This window comes from Dipodomys spectabilis, unplaced genomic scaffold (assembly GCF_019054845.1).
Source record: "Dipodomys spectabilis isolate Male_0828 unplaced genomic scaffold, ASM1905484v1 ptg000163l, whole genome shotgun sequence".
Lineage (NCBI taxonomy): Eukaryota > Metazoa > Chordata > Mammalia > Rodentia > Heteromyidae > Dipodomys > Dipodomys spectabilis.
This window is the reverse complement of record NW_024870840.1, coordinates 6,280,888-6,305,567: the sequence shown is the minus strand read 5'-3', so window position 1 is coordinate 6,305,567 and position 24,680 is coordinate 6,280,888. Positions and strand designations below refer to the sequence as shown.

At 34.3% G+C, this 24,680-nt stretch overlaps 1 protein-coding gene across 2 annotated transcripts in view; it reads left to right on the top strand.

The window, feature by feature from the left end:
• Eea1 (early endosome antigen 1) overlaps positions 1–24,680 on the top strand; it is a 99,205-nt gene that overhangs the window by 73,192 nt on the left and 1,333 nt on the right. For both annotated transcript variants that reach the window (XM_042693057.1, XM_042693056.1), the window contains 10 exons: positions 1,308–1,447; positions 9,946–10,276; positions 11,694–11,795; positions 13,879–14,073; positions 15,000–15,182; positions 18,841–19,026; positions 20,521–20,652; positions 22,057–22,242; positions 23,584–23,822; positions 24,083–24,203. In XM_042693057.1, the coding sequence (XP_042548991.1) occupies positions 1,308–1,447; positions 9,946–10,276; positions 11,694–11,795; positions 13,879–14,073; positions 15,000–15,182; positions 18,841–19,026; positions 20,521–20,652; positions 22,057–22,242; positions 23,584–23,822; positions 24,083–24,203 (1,815 nt within the window). The remainder of the gene's footprint in view (positions 1–1,307; positions 1,448–9,945; positions 10,277–11,693; positions 11,796–13,878; positions 14,074–14,999; positions 15,183–18,840; positions 19,027–20,520; positions 20,653–22,056; positions 22,243–23,583; positions 23,823–24,082; positions 24,204–24,680) is intronic.

The window sequence follows — 24,680 nt, the reverse complement described above, 5'->3', positions numbered from 1 at the left end:
TCAGTCTTTTTCAATTGCTTCATAAACAGGTGACTTTTATAAATGACAATTAACATATATACTGACTTCATTGTAAATTATTTCCAAAAGACAGTTTAACAGAGATGTACTCTATAATTATGTGGAATTTATCAAATTTTTTGTTGCTTTAATAAAGTCTCTTATATTCTTTCATTTTTCCATCTTAATTCCAATCTATTTTGGATATATACTTTTTATTTTTCACTTTATACTTATAGCTTTTTCATTTTGCTTCTAAATTAATACAATTAAACCATAGTAAACTATAACAGAATTCCAACAGACCAAAGTGTGGATTTACTGAAGACATAGAAAAAATAGATATTTCAGGAAAGGATTTGACTTGAATCTTTTGATTGTTTATCAGTTAAGGTTTTCTCAAGTTATATGTATATAACTTAGACTTCTATAGTCAAGTGAAACATAAATAATTATTGAATTATGTGATGTGGATATGTACATATACATACATATATATCTATATACATACATGAAGTATATGTATGTACAAAGTCTATGCTAGGTCCTCTGAAAGACTGTAAACTAAATCATTTCCTTACTCAATAATGGTTTTGGAGTTGGTTTTTTTTTCTTTTCTTCTCTTCTCTTCTCTTTTCTTTTCTTTTCTTTTTTCTTTTCTTTCTTTTGAGAGTTGGAACTTAGGAACTTGTGCTTCTAGGTACTCTAATGGCTTGTGTCCTAGCCCTTCGTTTCTTATTTTTCAGATAAGGTCTGTTGTTTTTACCCAGAGCTGGCCTTAGACCATAATCCCCCTAAATAAATCTCTCTAGCTGGAACACCAGAAGGGAACTAATAATGTCTAGCTTATTTTTGCAATGGAGTAACAATGACAGTTTGCCTGGAACTACAATCCTGATTTCTGCCTCATAAGAACTTGGAATTACAGGAGTGATTTACATGTCTGGCCTCAGAATGTGTTTTCTACTGTAACATAAATATTTTATGGTTATTATTTTTGTGTAATGTCGATAACAATTTGAATATTAAGTAGAATGTAATAATATTTAGTAACAGACTGATGCCAGGTATCTATCCACATGCCTGATATCCTAGTAATCTGAAGGCAGAAGAAACAGGAGGACTGCAAATTGAAGCCAGACTGGAAAAAGTTAGTGAGATCATGTCTTGTAAACAAATGGCTCAGTGCATAGCTCAAGTGGTAGAGAATTTAGCAAATATGAATCTTTTTGTTCAATTTCTAGTGCAGTCAATAAAAATCTTGCTAATTATTAACATTAAAACAACTGTTACATTTTTTTCCATAGAAATTAGAAACTGATACTCTTGAAATTAAAGCAAGCAAGGAACAAGCTTTACAGGATCTCCAACAGCAAAGACAGCTGAACACAGATTTAGAACTTAGAATCACAGAACTGAGTAAACAACTTGAAATGGAGAGTGAAATGTAAGATAAACTAACTTACTTTAAAACCAATGTTTATAAACAAAGTATTAACATTTTCTTAAGATTTTATTTTCTGTCATTGCTTTTAAAGTTTCATTAAATGTTTATTTTGTTAGTTTAATAAACTACTAATGTTAATGTGAATGAAAAATAAAGCCATCATAGTATTTTCTTGGGTGCCAGTCCTGTGGTTTAAACTGAGGACCTACGCACTGTTCCTGAGCTCCTTGCTCAAGGCTAGTGCTCTACTATTTGAGCCACAGGTGCACTTTTTTGGGTAGTTTATTGTAGATAAGAATCTTTCAGGGCTGGGAAGGTGGCTCAGTGGTAGAGCGCTTGCCTTGCATACATGAGGCCCTGGGTTCGATTCCTCAGTACCACATAAGCAAAAAAGAAAAAAAAAGTGGCGCTGTGGCTCAAGTGGTAGAGTGCTAGCCTTGAGCTGAAGAGCTGAGGGACAGCGCCCAGGCCCAGAGTTCAGGCTCCATGACCAGACCCAAAAAAACAAAACAAAAAAAAGAATCTTTCATTCCCAGGCTGCCTTCCAACCTTAATCCTCAGATCTCAGCTTCCTGAGTTGTTAAGATTATAGATGTTAGCCACTGGCGTCTAGCTCATCATAATATTTTTAAAGTTAACTTCACTAGAAAGGACTGAAAAATTAGATATTTTGGATCAGCTTTTGTATTTCCAAGAATAATATTATACCTGTTTCTTATAAGCAATTATTTTGAGTTGTTCACCAGATTATATAAGCCAATATAAAAATTTGTGTATGTGTATATATGTGTGCACATATACCTCCCATGAAGTGAGGGAGGACCAAGTTAAAAATGTATTCTCTCTTATAAAAATGATTTTTTTCAGCTCTCTGACACCTTTTTTTTTTGCCAGTCTTGGGGCTTGAACTCTGGGCACTGTCCCTGAGCTTTGTTCAAGGCTAGCACTCTACCATTTGAGCCATAGTACCACTTCTGGCTTTTTCTGTTTATTTGGTACTGAGGAATCAAACCCAGGGCTTCATGAGTGCTAGGCAAGCATTCTACCTCTAAGCCACATTCCCAGCCCTCTCTGATATATTTTTATATATTGTCTATGATTAACACTGAAATCAGTATATGTTTTTTTTTTTAATTGTAAAGATACTATATAGAGGGTTACAGTTACATGAGTGAGGTAATGAGTACACTTCCTCTTGAACATTGTTACCCCCTCCATTGTTTTCCCCCTACCATCCCCTCCCTCCCCACCTTCCCCTAGGTTCTTTTTTTTTTTTTTTGATTGTGATTAAGTGATTACATAATTTCCAGAATTTCACAGTATTGTGGAATAATGATGCTCATTTAAAGTCACAACTTTCCTGGAGCAAATTGTCTATCACAGTCTGTAACATATAACGGTGTTCACATGTTATACACCATACATGTGATCAGCAGCATGGGGATATTTAGTAGTGGTTCGACCAGATGAGTGGGAGTTCTTTGTTTCTTAAGTCCTGTTAGTTTTGTCGTATCACCTAACATTTTGGATTTAGCCTCCACTTATCAGGGAGACCATGTACCGTTTGTCTCTTCGCTCTTGGCTTACCTCGCTCAACATGATTCCTTCTAGCTCCATCCATTTCCCTGCAAATGCCATTATTTTGTCATTTCTAATGGTTGCATAATATTCCATTATGTATAGATACCACAGTTTTTGGATCCATTCATCTGTGGTGGGGCATCTGGGTTGTTTCCATATCCTAGCTATTGTGAACAGTGCTGCAATAAACATGGAGGTGCACGTGTCCTTGTATATTGGTTCCTGTTGTTCATGGTAGATGCCTAGAAGTGGTATGACTGGGTTGTAAGGGAGGTCAATCTTTAGCTTTCTAAGGACCCTCCAGACTGCTTTCCAAAGTGGTTGTATAAGTGTACATTCCCACCAGCAGTGTAATAGGGTTCCTCTTTCTCCACATCCCCTCCAGCATTTGTCGTTGGCTGATTTGTAGATGTGGGACATTCTGACTGGGGTAAGGTGGTATCTCAGGGTTGTCTTTATTTGCATTTCCTTCACCACCAGAGATGATGAACATTTCCTCATGTGTTTCTTTGCCATTTTTATTTCTTCATTTGAGAAATCCCTCTTTAGTTCCCTTGCCCATTTAGTAATTGGTTTGTTAGGTTTGGGAGGGATTAGTTTCTTGAGTTCCCTGTATATACAGGATGTTAACTCCTTGTCTGATATATTGCTGGTAAATATTTTTTCCCAATTAGTTGGTTGTCTTTCTAGCTTGGTTGCGATAGATTTAGCTGTGCAGAAGCTTTTTATTTTAAGGTAGTCCCAGAGTCTCTCTCCAACTTGTTGTGACCCTGGGACTCTGTTCAGGAAGTTCCTTCCTGTGCCTATTAGTTCAAGTGTTTCTCCTACTCTGTCCTGCAGTAGTTTCAGAGATTCAGGTTTAATGTTAAGGTCTTTAATCCATTTTGAGTTGATGTTGGTGCATGGTGATAGGCTGGGGTCCACTTTTAGTTTTCTGCATGTGGCCGCCCAGTTTTCCCAGCACCAGTGGTTGAAGAGGCTGTGTTTCTTCCATTGTATGTCTTTGGCTCCTTTGTCGAATATCAGCTGGCTGTAAGCCTGTGGATTTATTTCTGGATCTTCTATTCTGTTCCATTGGTCTTCGGGTCTGTTTTTGTGCCAGTACCATGCTGTCTTTGTTATTATAGCTCTGTAGTAGAGTTTGAAGTTCGGCATGGATAGCCCTCCCATATTGTCTTTATCCCCTAGAATTGTTTTGGCTATTCTAGGTCTTTTGTTGTTCCATATGAATTTTTGGACTGTTTTCTGTATTTCAGTGATGTACGTCATTGGGATTTTAATAGGAATTGCATTGAATTTGTATATTAGTTTTGGAAGTATTACCATCTTTACTATATTAAGTCGGCTTATCCAAGAGCATGGGAGGTCTTTCCATTTCCTAGTGTCTTCTGCAATTTCTTTCTTTAACTTTTTATAGTTCTCATTAAATAGTTCTTTTACATCTTTGGTTAGGTTAATTCCTAAATATTTTATTTTTTGGGAGGTTATTGTGAATGGGGTTGCTCCCTTTATTTCCCTCTCTTCTTGTACATTGTCAGTGTACAGGAAGGCAACTGATTTTTGTGGGTTTATTTTGTATCCTGCTATTTTGCCGAAGTGATTTATGATTTCTAAGAGTTTGGGGATGGAGTTTTTGGGATCGTGAAGGTATAGAATCATGTCGTCTGCAAAAAGGGATAGTTAAACTTCTTCTTTCCCTATGCGGATCCCTTTAATGTCTTTTTCTTGCCTTATTGCCCTGGCTAAGGGTTCCAGGACTATATTGAAGAGGAGTGGAGACAGTGGGCATCCTTGCCTTGTTCCTGATTTTAGGAGAATTGGTTGTAGCTTTTCCCCATTAAGTATAATATTGGCTATTGGTCTGTCATAAATGGCTTTTATTGTTTTTAGAAATGTTCCTTCTATTCCTATTTTCTCCAGAGCTTTTAGCATGAATGAATGTTGAATTTTATCAAAGGCCTTTTCTGCATCTGTGGCGATAATCATGTGATTCTTGACCTTGGCTCTGTTGATGTGTTGGATTACATTTATTGACTTACGTATGTTAAACCATCTCTACGTCTCTGGGATGAAGCCTACCTGGTCATAGTGTATAATTTTTTTTATGTGTTTCTGGATTCTGTTAGCTAGAATCTTGTTAAGGATCTTTGCATCTGTGTTCATCAAGGAAATTGGCCTGTAATTCTCCTTTTTGGTTGGGTCTTTGCCTGGTTTGGGGATGAGTGTGGTATTGGCTTCGTAGAATGAGTTTGGGATAGCTCCCTCCTTCTCTGTTTCTCTGAAGAGCTTGAGGAGTATTAGTTCTTGTTTAAAGGTCTTATAGAATTCTGCTGTGAATCCATCTGGTCCTGGGCTTTTTTTTGTTGGAAGACTTTTGATAGCTTCCTGTATCTCGTTATAGGATATTGGCTTATTTAATTGGTTTACTTCTTCTTTCCTCAGTTTGGGCAACTTGTATTTCTCTAAAAATGCATCCATTTCTGCCAGATTTTCTTCCTTTAGAGAGTATAACTTTTGAAAGTAGTCTGTTAGAATTGTTTGGATATCTTGGGTACGTGTTGTGATGTTTCCCATGGCATCCTTAATCCTGTTAATATGGGTTTCCTCTCTTCTTTTTTTAATTAATATTGCCAACGGGCCATCAATTTTGTTTATTTTTTCAAAGAACCACCTTTTTGTTTGGTTTATTTTGGTTATGATTTTCTGATTTTCTAATTGGTTAATCTCTGCTCTTAATTTGGTTATCTGACTTCTTCTAGTAACTTTAGGTTCCATTTTTTCTTGTTTTTCTAGCTGTTTTAATTGCAACATGAGATGATTTACTTAGTCTGTCTCCCTTCTCTTGATGTGGGCACTGAGGGCAATAAATTTGCCCCTCAGGACTGCTTTTGCTGTGTCCCACAAGTTTCTTTGTGAGGTGTTTTCATTTTCATTGAGTTGTAGGAAATGCTTTATTTCTTCTCTGATCTCTTCCGTTACCCAGGCATTGCTAAGGAGTGTGCTGTTCAATTTCCATGTATTAGAGAAATTTCTGTGGTATGCTTTGTTATTGAGAGCTAGCTTGATTCCACTGTGGTCAGATAGGATACAGGGGATTATGTCGATCCCTTTGTATTTGCTTAAGTTCCTTGCATGAACTATGATATGGTCTATTTTGGAGAAAGTTCCATGAGCTGCTGAGAAGAATGTGTGCTGTGTTGTTTTAGGGTGAAATACTCGGTAGATGTCAGTTAATTCCGCTTGAAGTATGGCCTCACTTAATTCGGTAGCTTCTTTGCCAATCCTCTGGTTTGTAGACCTGTCCTTTGGTGAGAGTGGCGTGTTAAAGTCTCCTAGATTATTGTATTGGGATCTATTTTATTCTGTAAGTTTGAGAGCGTTTGTTTAACATATCTGGGTGCACCAATATTTGGGGCATATAAGTTGATGATGGTAATATCCTCCTCTTGGATTGTTCCCTGTATTAATATGTAGTGTCCGTCCTTGTCTTTCTGTACTGACTTTAATAAAAAGTTTATTTTGTCAGGTATCAGGATAGCTACACCTGCTTTCTTACTGGGGGCATTTGATTGGTAGATCCTTTTCCACCCCTTCACTCTGAGTTTGTTTGTATGTTTGGCTGAGAGGTGGGTCTCCTGAAGGCAACAGATGGATGGGTCTTGTTTTCTGATCCAGTCCTCAGTTCGTTTTCTTTTAATTGGCGAATTCAGCCCATTTATATTAAGAGAAAGTATAGAGAGATGCATTGTTGTCCCTGCTATTCCGTTTTCCGTTTCCTTCTTTCCTTTCCTCCTGTGCTTGCTCAGTTAGACTTTGAGTAATGCCTGTCTGGGGCAGGTCCCAGTTCCTGGTTGCTTTCTTCAGGTTGTGTCCCCCCTCTTAGAATTCTTTGTAATGCTGGCTTAATGTTTATGTATTCATTTAGTTTTTCTTTGCTATTAAAAGTTTTCAGTTCTCCATCGAATGTGAATGCTAGCTTTGCCGGGTATATCAGTCTGGGTTGGCAGTTATTGGCTCTCAGGGCTCGTATGGTGCTTTCCCAGGCTTCAGTATATGTTCTTATTTGTTATTACCAAGGTAAATTATCACCCAGTTAACGGTACAGATTTTGCATGTATAATTAGAGTTTCAGTAAGCATACTCTCTAGAACCACAGGACTTCCCCACACCTGTCTTTAGTATGGAATGTTTTTATCATTCCTATAGTTTCCTCATTTGCCTTTCTAGTCAGTCCATTTGCCTTGTAAACTTTCTATTGATTAGTTTTGTTTTGAACTCATGTAAGTAGATTCATACTCTATATTCTTTTGGTGTGCATAATGGTCAATAGACACATAAAGAAATGCTCAACATCTCTGGTCATAAAAGAAATGAAAATCAAAACAACATTGAGATTCTACCTCACCCCAGTTAGAATGGCTATAATCAAGAAATCTAATAAACAACAGATGCTGGAGAGGATGTGGCCAAAAGGGAATGCTACTATACTTTTGGTGGGAGTGTAAATTTGTTCAACCACTCTGGAAAGAAGTATGAAGGTTCCTCAAAAGACTACACATAGAGCTTCCCTATGATCCAGCAATCCCACTTCTGGGCTTTTACCCAAGTGATCACAAACAAGGCCACACTAAAGCTACCAGCACAATACGTTTATTGCAGCATTATTCACCATAGCTAAGATATAGAACCAACCCAGATGCCCTTCAGGAGATGAATGGATCAAGAAAATACACACACACACACACACACACACACACGAATTTTCTGCTTCCATCAGAAAGAATGGCACTGCCCCATTTGTCACACACACACACACACACACACACACACACACACACACACACACGAATTTTCTGCTTCCATCAGAAAGAATGGCACTGCCCCATTTGTAAGGAAATGGAAGGACTTGGAAAAAAATCATACTAAGTGAAGTAAGCCAGACCCAAAGAAACATAGGTCCAATGGTCTCCCTTATTTGTAATAATTAGTATACATTAGGATAATCTTAGCAGATGAGCAGAATAACTCAATAGCTATGTACATATGACCATATAAGATGATGCTAAGTGAAGTGAACTCCAAGACATGGACACAAGAGGGTTTTCTTTGTTGTTGTTTTCAATGTACTATGCGATTTCTTTTTCCCCCTATGGTATATCTCCTATTGTCACCTTGTTTGATTTTGGATCCCTGGGTATTGTATATATAATACATTTATTTGAACTAGGGAAGGAAAGGGGAACAACAAAATGGTGAGACAAAGGACAAAGGAGGAACCTATGCAACAATGCTATTTACAAGACAGTATGTTGGAAATGATCTGTAAAATGTGGGTGGGGGGAAGGGAGAGAAAAATGAGGGAAGGGGTAACAAGTTAAACAAGAAATGGAATCACTTACTTATGTAACTGTAACCCCTCTGGTATACCACCTTGACAATAAAATTTTTTAAAAAAGAAAGAACACATAGACTCCTTTTAATGGTTGGATGATAAAAAATAAATCTAAAATAAGCAAAAATAAAAAAAGATTATGAGGGAAGGTTGAAGGCTCACTTTTGCCTCTAACAACATTAAATTGTTCTGGTACTATTTGGAAGAAAACTTTTTTCCCATAATATATGTGGTGTTGTGTATAGCCTTTATGTTGTTTCATTGATCTGTCCTGATACTGCTACATCCTGTGTTGATTATTTGAGCTTTCTGAAATTCTTCTATCAAATTCTGTCAATCTTCCAACTTTAATATTTAAAATTTTAAAAAATATTTAAAAGTCATTGTTTTTCTGTAACAGATTTCAATTAACCCCTCCCTCTATAGAACAAAATGTTTTTTTAAAAATTGGAATTGCATTGAAATTAGAATTCAATTTGAAGAGAATCTTTCCTTTCATGTAGTTTATTTACTATAGTGTTGATTAATTTTAAAGGAAAAATTATAACAAATCACTTGTATAAGCTACTTGGTTTTAGAGTTGAGCAAAATCATTTGTCTTTCATTTATTTTATGTTTTTGTATCTAGGTGTTGTCTCTGAGATTTTTTTGCTCAAGGCTAGCACTCTAGCACTGGATCCACAGCATCACTTCTGTCTTCTTTTGAGTAGTTTATTGGAGATAAGAATCTCATGGACTTTCATGCCTGAGCTGATTTTATATTGTGATCCTTAAATATCAGCCTCCTGAGTTGGCTAGGATTACAGGTGTGAGCCACTGGTGGTGTCTGGTTCTTTCATTTATAATTCAGTTATAGCTTTTATATCTAATATTTTCTTTATTATCTTAATTTGTTGAGGTTTAAGACCTATCAAATATAACTTACTTTGTTTTTTGTTTTTTGTTTTTTTTTTTTGGGTCCGGTCATGGGGCCTGAACTCTGGGCCTGGGCGCTGTCCCTCAGCTCTTCAGCTCCAGGCTAGCGCTCTACCACTTGAGCCACAGCGCCACTTCTGGCTTTTTTCTTTTTGCTTATGTGGTGCTGAGGAATCGAACCCAGGGCTTCGTGCATGCAAGGCAAGCACTCTACCACTGACCCACCTTCCCAGCCCCTTACTTTGTGTTTTTGAGGGAAGAAGCAAAGTTCATAATGTACTTGGAAACTTAACACATTGAGCAAATTCTTTAGAATGCATGGAAAACCTTTTTGGCTGTTGAATACCTGCTGTGGTTTACTATATTTAGTTTTTTTTTTGTTTATTTATTATGGACAGATTAGATTAAGTCAAGAGGCTTAAATTATTAACTTGTTGCCTAGAAGAAAATCATGTAATATGTTTAGTGATCAAAATCAGGCATCTTTCAATTGTGTAAATTTATGAAATTAAAGTAGTTTTGCTTTGGAACTACATAAGAAAATTTCAAAACTCAATAATTATTAACTTTGAATGATAAACTGTGCATTATTTGTTCCTTAAATACCCAGAGTATCCAGTACAAAATTAAATCTACAGAAAAAATCTGAAGCCCTTGAAAATATTAAACAGATGCTTACTAAGCAAGAAGAAGAGAAGATTGTCCTGAAGCAAGAAATTGAAAAATTAAGTAAAGATGCAACGATGCAGCACAAGGAATTGAGTAGCAGAATTCAAACAGCAGTAACAGAATTGAAACAAGTAAATATGGAGAAAGAAAAGTTAATGAGAGAGTTGTCTACAGCAAAAGAAAAATTGTCAAAAGCTTCAGAGTCATTGAAAAATACCCAAAGTGAATTTGAAAAGGAGAATCAGAAAGGAAAAGCCACTATATTAGATTTGGTTAGTTCTTTATGTTTACTTTATGCTTATTTAAGATGTATTGGGCTGGAGGTATATAGCTCAACTGGGTAACACACTTTCCTAGCAAAACCCTTATACCACCAAAATTAATTAATTAGTAAATGTATTGAATTGTTCAGCTTAATTCACTGTTGGCTTTGCTTCCTACATTTAATTATTTTAAAATAGTTCTTGTAAATGAAAGGAAGTCTGATTTCTTACCCAGAAAAAGTTCGCCCAACATAATGGCATGTGTGCAACACCATTTTCTCAAGACCAGTAATAGTTTCAGCTTACTGAACATTTTTTTCTGTTGTTGTTTTTATGATAGATTTTAGATAGTCTGCAACATGTTTATTCTTTCAGTTTTTCCATAGAGAGTAGAGCTATCAGTGAAAGTCATTATTAATGACTTACCTGGAAAAAAAAGAAAATACAAAGAATCTAATCAATTTTAATTATAGTACCATAAGTTTTCTGATTATTGAATGTTCTAAAACACTTGGTAATATTTGTTTAGTAATACCATAAAATATCTATAAATTACAGACAAAAATTAGTTTCATGAACTGCTTAGAAAATGAGTCCTTAGAAATATGATAATATAAAATAACAGCAGAAGCAAAACTCTTCTGTAAAAGTGTAAGAGTGGAAGTGTTTTGGAGCATAAAAAAAAACAAGATATTGCCATGCTACCTTTTTGTTTCTTCCTGTTTGGAGTTGACTTTTACTATATCCATCTCTCTTGAGTTATGTGATTATTTTTTATTATCTTAACATTTTCTTTTAAAAGTTTTCCTGCTGCTATTAAATCTAATTATTTTACTTTGTAAATGAAATGACAAATCAATTATAATTGATTTTTGTGACATGAATGTGGTTTCTAAATTGTAATCTCTAAAGGATTATCAACTTCCCTCCCTTCCTCCCTCCCTCCCTCCCTCTTGCCTGCCTGCCTGCCTCCTGCCCTTCTTTCCTCCCTTCCTCCCTCCCTCCTTGTCTCCCTCCCTTTTATTGTGATGATACTTGAACTCAGGTCCTTGCATATTTGCTGGGCTTTTTCTCTTACAGCTGTTGTTCTATTACTAAGCCACACCTCCAGTTCTGGCCTTTTGCTGGTTAATTGTAGATTTTAGTCTCTCAGGTTTGTCTGCCTGGAGTTGGCTTCTAACTGCAAATCCTCAGATCTCAGCCTTTGAGGCGCTAGAATTACAGGTGTTGATTATTGAAATCCCTAGCATTTTGCTTCTCCCTTACTCCTGTAAAAGTTGCCTGTTGGTATCATTGAAACAAATGATCTTATCCTATTTTAGCTCATAAATTTTAGTTTATTTCCTATGTTTAATTTCTACGTTTATAAAACCAAACTTTTTAATGCTACATTAAAAATAATGTTACATTATTTCTTCCTTTTTAGGAAAAAGCTTGCAAAGAACTAAAGCATCAACTTCAAGTACAGACAGAAAGCACAGTAAAGGAACAGAATGAACTGAAACAATTACTTGAGAAAGAGAGGGAGGTAAGATGTGCCTTTTTAAGGCATAAATATGTGAAGTATAGCCTTTATATTTGCAAAATAGTTTTACCCTAATTCTTAGGTCAAAAGAATGTTCATTTCTCTTAAATGCAATGGACTATACATACAAATAATATATATATATGTTTGTATGCATGTATATTTCATTAATGTATATTAAATTTATATACATACACATATTTGTGTCCTACTTATTTCTAAAACAATTTAATTTTAAATAAAAGACCCAAATAAAGGGATAAATTTTATAAAAAGCAGAAAATTGGACCAGCTGACTATGTACTAATAAACTAATAAGTAATTTAGGTTAGGAACATTATTATGGCAGATAATATTAAATTTTGTAGACATATCCTTTTAAGAACTATTTATTTCAGAGGTATTTATAATGATGATATATTTAATTATGTATACATAATTATCAAGAAATATTTCTGTGCTGAGGATGTAATTCAGTGGTAGAATGCTTTCCTAGTAGGTACAGACTCCTGAATTCAATCCTCAGCACCACAAAAAAGATTATGAGGTATTTCTATTGTCAATATTTTGGTAGATATCCAGTTAAAATACACAGCAAATGAGTAAATAAGTAGGTGTTGCACATAGTTTTTACTCTTTGAAGACATTCCCTTTAACAGCTAGACTTCTAGGCATGCAACTTTCTAAAAAATGTGATTTGATAAAGCAACAAAATGAAGTCTTGACAATTGTTTGATGTCATTGTATTCTGATAGTTGATTGAAAGAAGACATTTGTGATATAGATATCAACCATGTAAAGGACAAAACTATCTTTTCATAATGTTCAGGTTCTGAATCAAAACTGTCAAAATAGGGCTGGGAATGAGGCTTAGTCGTAGAGTGCTTGCCTAGTATTCATGAAGCCCTGAGTTCGATTCCTGAGTACCACATAAGCAGAAAAAGCTGGAAGTGGTGCTGGATCTCTAGTGGTAGAGCACTAGCCTTGAGCAAAAGAGGGTCAACGACAGTGCCCAAGGTCCTGAGTTCAAGCCCGAGGACTGGCAAAAAAAATTGTCTAGATAATAAATGTTCTTCTTATGCAGTTTATTCACCATACCTTTTGACGTGTTTGACAGTTTCCCTAATCATTCTGTCCTCCACTTTCCTCAGCAATTAAAGGGGACTAACCTAGAAATAAATGGATTAATATACTTAAAGTGCTCAGAAGGCTGATTATAACAAAGTAGATGCTTTTATGTTAGTCATTATTTTATCACCAGTTTTTATAATATTATAATTGTTATTGCTATATTATCTGACTCCTGTTTTAGATAAAATTGTCTATACATTGGAGATATATCATGAAAACTTTTTTGAAAATCATTTTGAATATGATCAAATTCTCAAATGCAATTCTATATGTTCATAATGAAATATGCATAAAGTAGGGAAATATAACTTGGCTGGAAAAAATTAAAATAGTGCTTCTCTGTGGCCACAGAAGAACCTAATTGTGACTTGTAGATGTTCTAAATTTGAACAGGAATATCTTAGTGGATGGCTAAAACAAAATAGGAATAAAATATGCATACATGTTCAAATGAGGTAATTATTATGTGATATAATTTAGTATTATGAAACAGATGATAAAATCCTTGCCCCAAGGATGTTAGTTTTATCAAAGTTTATATAGAACTTTTCATTCTGATTATGAAAAATAGGCTCAGTAGCATTTGAGAATACTTTTGGAAGTGAATAGATATTCCAACCATCTAAACTTGATGTTGACATTCTTACTCTATATGATACAAGTGCATATTAATCTACTTCATTTGCAACTCTATCTGCATATGTAATTATAATTTTAAAAAGGAAAATAATACTAAGTAAATCATAACAGATATTACTCTTGCAAGTAATAATAGTGTCAGTTCTTAAAGCAGCATGAAAGCAGCATTTTTTTTTTCTCTTGCTTCCTGCTGATTCTTTGTTGCCAAGGGGTCAGTAATTTCTACCAAGGCTAGTGTGTGACATGTTGTAGGAACTCAATGAATGGATTATTGACTCCCAATCACCATTCTTTTTTTTTTTTTTTTTTTTTCCAGATTACCCATCAGGTGACCTTGGAACTCAGTTCAATTAAGGAAGAAGTCATTCAGGCCCAAAATACTTTAAAACGAAAGGAAAAAGAAGAGCAACAACTTCTGGAAAACATAAAAGAGCTAAAACAATCAACTGAAAAGAAGAAAAAGCAAATTGAAGCACTCCAAGGAGAAGTTAAAATAGCTGTTTCATTGAAGGTATTGATAAGAAATTTGTTTACTTATGATAGGAAGGAAAACTAGTCAATTAAGCTAATAATATGATTCAAACACATGATTTTATCCTAGCAAAGTATACATATTCTCAATTTTCTAAATTTTTCTATGTTAAATGTATTCCTGTGTTTTATTATGTGATTAAATATCTGTCTGGATTTCCACTCACTATAGTCATCTTATAATTTAAAATTGTATTGTCAATCATTTATCTAATACACAAATAACATTAGGCAATTTATTATTTTAGTATATTAGAAAAATTTAAATTCTAAACAAATCATCTTTACTAAGGAAAGCAATAAAAAACAAGGCTTCATATAGTATATTTAATTTTTTTTTTTGATGCTAGTCCTAGAACTTGAACTCAGGTCCTGGATGCTGTCCTTGAGGCTTTTTGCACAAACTACCAGTGCTCTACCAGTTGAGCCACAACCCCTCTTTTAGCCTTTGGGTGGTTTATTATGGATAGAAGAGCCTCAGACTTTCCTGCCCAATCTGGCTTCAAACTGTGATCATCAGATCTCAGACTCCTGAGTAGCTAAGATTTCAGGCATAAACCCCTTGCATCTATTTTTTTTTTAACCTTTAAGTTTATTGGTAAAGCAGTTAATAAACCATTATATTTATTTTTTTTTAGACTTTTTTTTTTTCCTTTTGGTACTTTGAACTTTGGGTAGCAAGGACTACAGGCATGAGCCACTGGATGCATTACATAGTTTTAAAATTGTGACTTAAATTTTGTCATTCTTTAACTTTATGATATGAAGTACTCATTATGAAGCAGAATTTTAGAACATAAGTACAGATGAACTTGTTTTGAAAAATGATTAATTGTACGAGTTTCATTTTATATTTGTAATGATTTTTATAAACATTCTGTTTTAAATACTTACTGTATGTTTCAGACAGAGCTTGAAAATAAACTCCAGCAGCAGTCAGCAGAGGCAGCCCAGGAACTTGCAGCAGAAAAAGAAAAAGTAGCAGTGTTAAAAACCACATATGAAAAATGTCAGGAAAATCTAAAACAGCTTCAATCTGATTTCTATGGAAAGGAATCTGAACTTCTAGCCACAAGGCAAGATCTTAAGGTATTTAAACTATATTATGCCATAAAATTCAGCTAGTTGTTTATAGACATTCATTACTTGATTCATTTGAGCCCAAATGGACAAGAAACTGTTCATATTTTTAGATCATTGTGCTTGTTTTCTATAAAATGTTAGATTAACATGCTTTTCAAAAAATTGTTTTATATATAACAGAATAATGATATACATTAATGTAGGCATTTTAAAGTAAGTTCTACTTGTAATAGTGAAATAATAGTTACATATGTCAGCTAGTTTGGCTTAAGGATCTTGATGTTTTCACTTGAAGATAACTAATGATGGGTCATGTTACAAAATCTAAGGAATTTTTAAATACAAGCACTAGTGAAAATGCAAATAATTTTACTGTAATTAGTTAGGCAGTACTGATTTTAGGTTTTGTTATTGGTCACCTTCATGAGATTCCTAGATTGTTAACTGATTAAATTTAGGACATATACCTCAAACTTAACCTTTATTATCCAATGATGTGTAGATATTTTGTTTTGGGGTATTATTTTGTCAGCAATAAAGTAACATGCTTATTAAAATGAAGGGCATGGAAAAAGATAAACACTTTTTGCATAACATTACCAGTTCTGCAAGAGAAATGAAATATTTGTGCTTCCTCATGGAAAATTCAGCCAGTCTTTCCTCTTCTTTCTTTTCCGTTCTCCTAAATACCATGCTTTCTGTTTCTTTCCTATGTCTTAGATTTAAAAAAATTTTTTTTTAATTAAATTTTGCTGGGTACCAGTGCCTCATGCCTATAATCCTAGCTGCTCAGGAGGCTGAGATCTGAGGATCTAGGTTCAAAGCCAGCCCGGGCAGGAAGCTCTGTAAGACTCTCATTTCCAATAAACCACTCAGAAAACCAGAGTGGCACTGTGGCTCAAATGGTAGAGTGCTCACCTTGAGCTGAAGAGCTGAGGTATAGCGCCCAGACCCAGAGTTCAAGTCCCATGACCGACAAAAAAAGAAAAAGAAAATAGATTTTATTGTTAAGGTGATATGCAGAGGGGTTATAGTTACATAAGTAAGGTAGTGAGTACATTTCTTGTCAAACTTGTTATCCTGTCCTTCATTTTTCTCCCACTTTCCCTCCCCACTCCCCCCACACACTTCTGGCTTTTTTTTTCTGGTTGAGATAACAGAGTTTTATCTTTTATTTTGCCTAAGCTGATGTTGAACTTCAGTCCTTAACTCTAAACCACAGATTACAAGCCATGGGCACTTGGTTCCCACCTCTTTTTAAAAGCACGAAATGTGGCAATTTTTCCAATGCAATGACCTTCAGTTATTTGTTTATTTAAGGTGCAGAATTGTAACATCTATTGAAAATCAAACATTAGAATGTTTATTTACATATATAATGTATGTATTTTATGCATAGGTTCTGGTGGGAAAGTCTTTTTGGAGGAGAAAGGACTTGACCTAGTCCTGAAGGATATGTAGATTTTGAATATGCAGAATTCTGAGAAAGGTCATTCCACTCAGGGGCACATTTGAGAAAAGGTACTACAGTGGGAGTAGGCAAAGCTAGGACATGCTTAATGTGATGTCTCCCTGTAGTGCTGGATGTATTTGGAATTTAGGTTAAAAATTCTATCTAAATTGTGAAGTATTTTAGATGCATAACAAAGACCAGTGGCATTTTATATGGTAGAAAAAGTGAAAAGTCTAAGTATAGAGGTAAAATGAAGTATTTATGAAAAAATTTTCAGTTTTAAGGAAATTTTTTTAAAGAATCTTGAGTTGACTGATCTTACAAAGATTAGTTAAGATGTTTTCTTTTTCTATTTGAATAAACAGGTGTGAGTTCTTAAGAAGTAGGATTAAATGAATTTAGTAAAGATAGAAGTGATTAGTAGGAGGGAGACTAAACCAAAGGTCTGAATATATAACAGGCTGCAAGACAAGTGAAGAAATCAATAGTAATTAATGATTTGACACAGATGTAGAAAATCAGGTAAAAGAATTTTCCTAGAGCCAATAGCATGTACATGCAACAGCAAAATACCAAAATTAAGCTGGGCATTATGGTACACATTTATGATCCCAGTACTGGGGAATCTGAGGCAGGAGAATCACAAGTTTGAGGCTAGCTTAGAGCACATAGTAAAATTCTGTCTTAAAAACAAAATTAGCAAGACAAATTTAGATAGTGTTAAATTGTTATGATTTCTTTTTCATAGCATTGAAATGCAAGGAAGGTTTGTGGAGGAGTTTGGGTTTAAACTAAGGCAATAAGGAACTAATGAAGGGAGATAACACAGTTTTGTATTTGGGGCAAATGTCTGATAGCAGAATGACAAAAAGGTTAGGGGGGAACAAGGCTGGAAGCAAAGACTAGAAAGGGTATGGTAGTCTTAAGTGCAGGATGTTATTGGTTTGGGTTGGTAATAACTTAAGGATGGAGGAAAGTAGAATTTGAAGGGTATTCAGAATTTATGATTGATTGTATAAGTTCTGTATAAATCACACTGTTTTCCTATGGATATGTCATTTACCTAGAGCTTAATCTAGTAGGATTTATAGCTCATAAATCAGCACTATCATTATGGCAAAATTATTATTATGGCATGAATCTAGAATGAGAAGTATTATTTAAAATGAGAAGTATAATTATGACTTAGGAAATTATTTTTAAATTATTTTAAATTACTGGTAAATTTAAATGATATCTATAGATGAGAATGAGAGTTATTAACCATTATTTTCCTTTTGGTTCAGTGATATTTTTTGATTTTATATATAACACAAAAGGAGGTTTAGAACCTTTTGTAACATGACACCAACCTATGTGAAGTCTTTCTACTGTGGACTCCAGTAGAATGGAAGACATGCTGGGCTGATTTATGCCATTAGCCCCATCTGCTGGATGGTTTATGAAATACTTGTTTGTTGATGGGATATGTCAAATCGACTAAGCTATATGTATACGTAATATAGAATTTGACTATAGCTTTTTTAAATTGTTTTTCCTATCTCAACTTGCCTTTTCTCTAACTCTATATACAATTCCCTGGCATATTTGATATCATTATGATATTCCTTTATATCACCCAGCTAATATTAAAGATATGCATTCAGTTTTAAATTATTTCTAAAACTTCAGTTAAAAACTTCAGTTTTTACTGAGTATTGTACTCTGTAGATATTAGAGTACATAATTTAGTTTTTTGTCTTTTAAATGATCATATTGAATACTGTCTTCCTACACTATAGTCACATTTTCATTATGAAGCTTCTGTTAGCAACAGTCCAGGAGTAATATTATAAGACTATAAAGGAATTGAAAAATTCCTATTATCTGATGTTTTTCCTAAAATTTTCTATGTTTAAATATTCAACACACAAATATTCAACAATCCTGTTACAGTCTTGAATGCTTTAACATGTACAGGTTTGTAGCCTGGAGGCAACAGGCTGTATCATGTACTTCAGGCATAAAGTAGACTAACCCATTTTAACTTTGTTTTTAACTGAATGCTTTGATGATATTCACATGACAGAAAGGCTGTGAAGGATATTCAGAACATGTGTATTGTTAATTGGAGAAAAGACTAGTGTTTCCCATAATGTTTTTGTTAACTAATGTTTCTGTTGAACTTTGTTAAAAATGACATAATAATTTGGGGAAATTGTTTTTTGTAAGTCTGTAGAAGAGAAGCTTTCTCTAGCACAGGAAGATTTGATTTCAAACAGAAATCAGATTGGAAACCAAAATAAATTGATTCAAGAACTAAAGACTGCCAGAGCTACTTTGGAGCAAGATTCAGTAAAGAAAGAACAGCAACTGAAGGAGCAGAGTAAAGCATTACAAGATATTCAGAAAGAAAAGGTACTTCATTTCTGACTTAATCCAGACTCCTACAAGTTCAGTGGCCTTTTAGATCATCTAGTAACACCTTTTTTTTCTTTCTTTCTTTCTTTTTATTTTTTTGGCCTTTCCTGGGGCTTGAACTCAGGGCTTGGTTGGGCACTGCCCCTGAACTTCTTTTACTCAAGGCTAGCACTCTACCACTTGAGCTACAGCACCACTTCTGGCTTTTTCTGTTTATGTGGTGCTCAGGAATCGAACTCAGGGCTTCTTGCATCTTAGACAAGCCACATTCCTAGCCCTAGTAACACTTTTTATTCAGTACTGATATCACTTTTATTTCAACAGCTCTCTTAGAAGACCTACAGAAGATGCTAGAACATTTTTAACATTGTTTTAGGATAGCAAGTACTTCTTAATCACTTCCTTGTTATGTATACTCACTTTTCTTACTGCTCCTCAAAGGTTTATAAACACCATGGACTCTTGACTGTTTGAGAATAAACTATTTCTCCTATAATGTTATCCTCTAGATGTGTGAATGCAAAATTAGAAAGTTTAAAATAATTGTTTGTTAACTGTTCTTAAAATTAAGAATCAGCTTTTACTCAGGAAACATAGAGTTTTACATAAACTCTGCTAAACTGTAAATTTAAAAGCATTTGTTTAGGCTTAGAGATATGGCTCATCAGTAGAGCACCTGCGTAGCAAATGTGAGACCTTGAGTTCAAACTCTAGTTCCACAAAAAAAAACCAAAAAGATTTTTATGACCAACACATTAAAAATTACTTTAAATTTTATATAAAGAGAAATTCAGATTCTAGTAAACACTTTATTTTTTGTTTGGCTTTTGAAATTATATATTTCTACCAGATGTTTGGGTATTATTCTGAAATACACAATTCCTGCCATTCTTGATATATTCTGAATTGTGGAATTCTTGAAATTCTCTTTAGTTAAAAAATTTGGGATGTTTTTGTAAAGGTGCAAATAGTGAACTAGAATGATCTACATTTATGACTTACGCTCCAAGTTTAGGAAGTTCTGTAGTGTATAAGTATTTAATTATTAGGAGCTTTAGATCAAACACATTTTAGTTTAGTGTTAGAACTGTTTTTAAATAGATCATTAAAATTTTCTTAAACCTTTGCTCCTTTACCTTTAAAATGGAGATTGAAAAATCTACCTGCTGTAGAGATTAAATGATGTAATACATAATGTTCCACTTAGTACCTTATATAATCTAGTGATACTAAAAGGAGTTAAAAGAATAAAAATGGTATATTTTTGACTAAACTTTATAGTATTCTTATTTTGGCCAGACATTCATTTCACATTATTAATGATAACTATTTAATCCTGTTAATGGCATTATTAAGGGAAACAAGAAGAGAGGATATGTAATTTGTGTGATTGGTAGAAAGGGCAGTCAATATTAAATAATAACAGCCTTTTATTATACTCATTTTCAGTTAAATGTTTTTTTAAAAAATATTTTTAACATTTTTTTACAGTCCATGAAAGAGAAGGAGCTAGTGAATGAAAAATCTAAATTGACAGAGATAGAGGAAATTAAGTGTAGACAAGAAAAAGAAATTACTAAACTAAGTGAAGACCTCAAATCCTACAAACAGGAAAGCCTAAAGGTAGGTTCATGGTTTTCTTGTCTTCTATGTTATTCTTTAAATTTATATATAATTATATATTCAAGAAATTAAGAAAACCCACTATGTGCAGGCAAATTATTTTGTTTTTGACAAATACTTATGCCAAAGTGCTCTTGTATTCATGGTATCAATATACATATTGAAATTATGTTAGTTTTGTTTTGTGATTACTGGATAAGGCAAAGTAGCCCTAAAGTTTAGATTTCACTGAGATTATAATCAGGAATTGATTTAGAAAACTATGTTAATAATTTAATAGTCTTAACATTTGCAAGAATTTAGAAGTAAGATTTTTTTTTTTATCAGTTGTGAGGCTTGAACTCAGTGCCTGGGCACTATCCCTGATCTCTTCTGTTCAATACTAGCATTCTACCACTTAGTCACTCCATCACTTCTAGTTTTCCGGTAGTTAATTGGAGTAAGAGTCTTACGGACTTGCCTGCCCAAGCTGGCTTTGAACTGTGATCCTCAGATCACAGCCTCCTGAGTATCTAGGATTATAGCATGAGTCACTGGTTCCCGATTAGAAGTAAGATTTTTAATGGAGTATGTTTTTCAATTATTTTTCTTTTATTTTTATTTTTGTTGTAAAGGTGATGTACAGAGGGCTTGCAGTTACATAAGTCAGGTAATGAGTACATTTCTTTTTGAACAGTGTGATCTCTTCCCTCATTTTCTCCCAGTTTTTTCTCTCCTGACCCCTTTCCTCCACAAGTTGTATAGTTCGTTTTCAACATAGTGTCTAGTGATTATCACTGCTGAATTAGTTCACCCTTTCCCCCACCATTTTTGTGCTTCCCCTTACCTTCCTTAAATCAGATAAACTTATAGATAAGACAAAAGGTATGTTTTTCATTTATTTTTCTTCAAATCCTTTAATAATGTCTTGTTTTTAACATTTTATCCCTTAGAAGATAGAGTGGCAATTGAAGAATCTAGTCCTCATTTGTCATATACATATTATCTAATACCTTAGTGAAAGGTTAGACTCTGTCTTGAGAACTCGAAAGTTTATCACCATGCTTACCATTTTACATCCTAAATTATTTTATGTTATTCCCTCTAGCATGAGACTTAAAGCAGAGAATATAAAATTATGTCCTCAGTACAGTGTATAATGACTAAATGATGATCAATAAATATTTATTATGTGAGAAATGGAAAATAGGAAGTAGAGATTTTCCCACATAACATACTAAATGTGCAGGGTAAGTGTCACCTGAATCAAATGATTAGTGATCAGGAAGTAATCTGGCCTCTTTTAACTGATTGTTTGAAATACTGAACTTGAGTCTCCCAAGGATGTAAAACTCAGTGTACCTGTTGTGGTAATTTAAAAATACTTACTATTTATGATGATTTTATTTTGGCCTTTTTCAACAGGAGGTAACAAATCTCAAGGATGCCAAACAGCTTTTGATTCAGCAGAAATTAGAACTTCAAGGAAAAGTCGACTCCTTGAAGGCTACTCTTGAACAGGAGAAAAAAACCCAGCAAATGCTAAAAGAGCAGGTGAAAAGGGAAGAAGATGAGTTGAAGAAAGAATTTTTTGAGAAAGAAGCTAAACTGGTCAGTGAGTAGTTATGCTGTAACTTACACTTTTTTTTTTTTTTTTCCTTGGGGTCGTGGGGCTTGAACTCTGGGCTTGTGCGCTGTCCCTGTGCTCTTTAGCTCAAGGCGAGCGCTCTACCTCTTGAGCCACAGTGCCACTTCTGGTTTTCTAAATGGTTTATTGGAGATAAGAGTCTCACGGACTTTCCTGCCTGGGCTGGCTTTGAACCTCGATCCTCAGATCTCAGCCTCTGTGTAGCTAGGATTATAGGCATGAACCACCGGCTTTAAATCAGTCCATTGAAAGGAGTTTTATATCTAGAAATTATGATTGTCATTTTCTTAAACATTTTATATTTAAAGAGATAGAATCTGGTCTGCTTAAATAGCTGATGTGATTGGAAATTTTTTTTTTTTTTTTTTTGAACTCTGGGCTTGGATGCTATCCCTCAGCTCTTCGGCTCAAGGCAAGCGCCCTACCACTTGAGCCACAGCACCGCTTTTGGTTTTCTAGTGGTTTATTGGAGATAAGAGTCTCATGGGCTTTGCTTGCCTGGGCTGGCTTTGAATCGTGATCCTCAGATCTCAGCCTCCTCAGTAGCTAGGATTACACGCGTGAGCCACCAGTGCCCGGCTAATTGGAAATATTTTATTCCTTAATTATATCCTGGATTATAGAAATAAAAATTAAAATATAATTTTAAAAAACTTTCAAAGCCAAAAGAAACTTATAATTATATAGATTGAGGTAAATAGTGTGAAAGCTAATGAGGTTAAACTCATTTGTTTTGGTCAAAATGAATGCTGGTACAGAGTAACAGAAACTTTTATTCAGAATTAAAGTCACCAGGGTCGGTTTTTCTTTCCCTATAATGGACATGCCAAATGGGAAGCATCTGGCTTCCTTTACTGAACTGACTCCAAATATTCTCAGATAAGTTAACTGTTCAAACAGTAGTTTGAAGAGCTTGTATTGTTTTTTGGTGGGTAGAAACTGAAGGATGCATCGAAAGACAATGGAAAGCTGGAAATACCAGCTCTGGAGAACTTTTTATGTTAACCCTGCATATCTTCCCTTGTTCTGGAAGAAAAAAAGAATATCAAGTTGTGTTACCTTACCTTAATTTATAAGAAGCTTGCTGCTTAACCATCATTTCTACATTATGGTGTTTGAGTACATCTAAGTTAAGACACACAGATGTTTGCAGAATTAATTTGATTAGTGTACGATGAAATAGTATTTTCAATATTTTCAAGAGGAAACTATACTGAACGAACAGGATTTTCATTATTTTCAATTCAATAATTTAAATTTATTTTGTTATTTTTGTAATAACCTCCACTCTTTTTTTTCCTCAGCATTCTGAAATAAAAGAAAAAGAAGTAGGAATGAAGAAACATGAAGAAAATGAGGCTAAACTTACCATGCAGATCACAGCATTAAATGAGAACTTAGGCACTGTAAAGAAGGAGTGGCAATCTAGTCAACGGAGAGTTAGTGAGCTTGAGAAACAAACGGATGATTTACGGGGTGAAATAGCAGTCCTAGAAGCAACGGTTCAGAATAATCAAGATGAAAGAAGAGCACTACTGGAAAGGTGATTGATGCCTAGGAAAATTAGTTTATACCTTTTGTAAATGATAAAAAAAGATTGTCATATTCCACAGTTTTAAAATAGAGGAAGAATTGAGAAAATTGTGTAGCTCCTGAAGGTATGTAAGTAGCCATTTAAAAATTAACCCATAAACCAATTAGATATTTGAAATTAATGATTATTTAAAATTATTAAAGTAGTTAGTTACTTTTTTCTACAGGGTTTTTAATGATGGAAAAAATTACTTTTGCAATCTATTCCAGGTGTCTTAAAGGAGAAGGTGAAATTGAAAAGCTTCAAACCAAAGTACTAGAATTGCAAAGAAAGCTGGACAATACAACTGCTGCTGTCCAGGAGCTTGGCAGAGAAAACCAGTCCCTCCAGGTAAGCTACCGTGATATAAGATAGTTCCATAGCCTAGAATTGACCTCTTAGTGAAAATTCTGTTTTTCATCTTTTAGTAGAGACCTCTAGGGTTAAGAGTATAGCTAAGTGGTAAAGTTTTTTGCTCAGCATATTCAAAGCCTTGAGTTCCACCCCCAGCACCACAAAAGAAATACAACAGAATCAACAACAACAAAAACTCATGTTTAATAATTACTTTCAGATAGCTACTGTCTGGATTATAGGTTTTATGGTATTTAAATAAAAAAGACATGAAGAACGATTCAGATATCTTAAGGATTAATTTGAGAACCATGCCATTCATGAATTTTCATTATAGGAAAAGAATTATAAAATTCAGGAATACTAAGAAATAGATGTTATTATATTAAAGAAATGATCTTGTTGTGCACTCAGAATCCTAAGAAAGGATTGATCATTAAGCTTTGAGTGGATGGGAAATCACCAAAGGGTCAA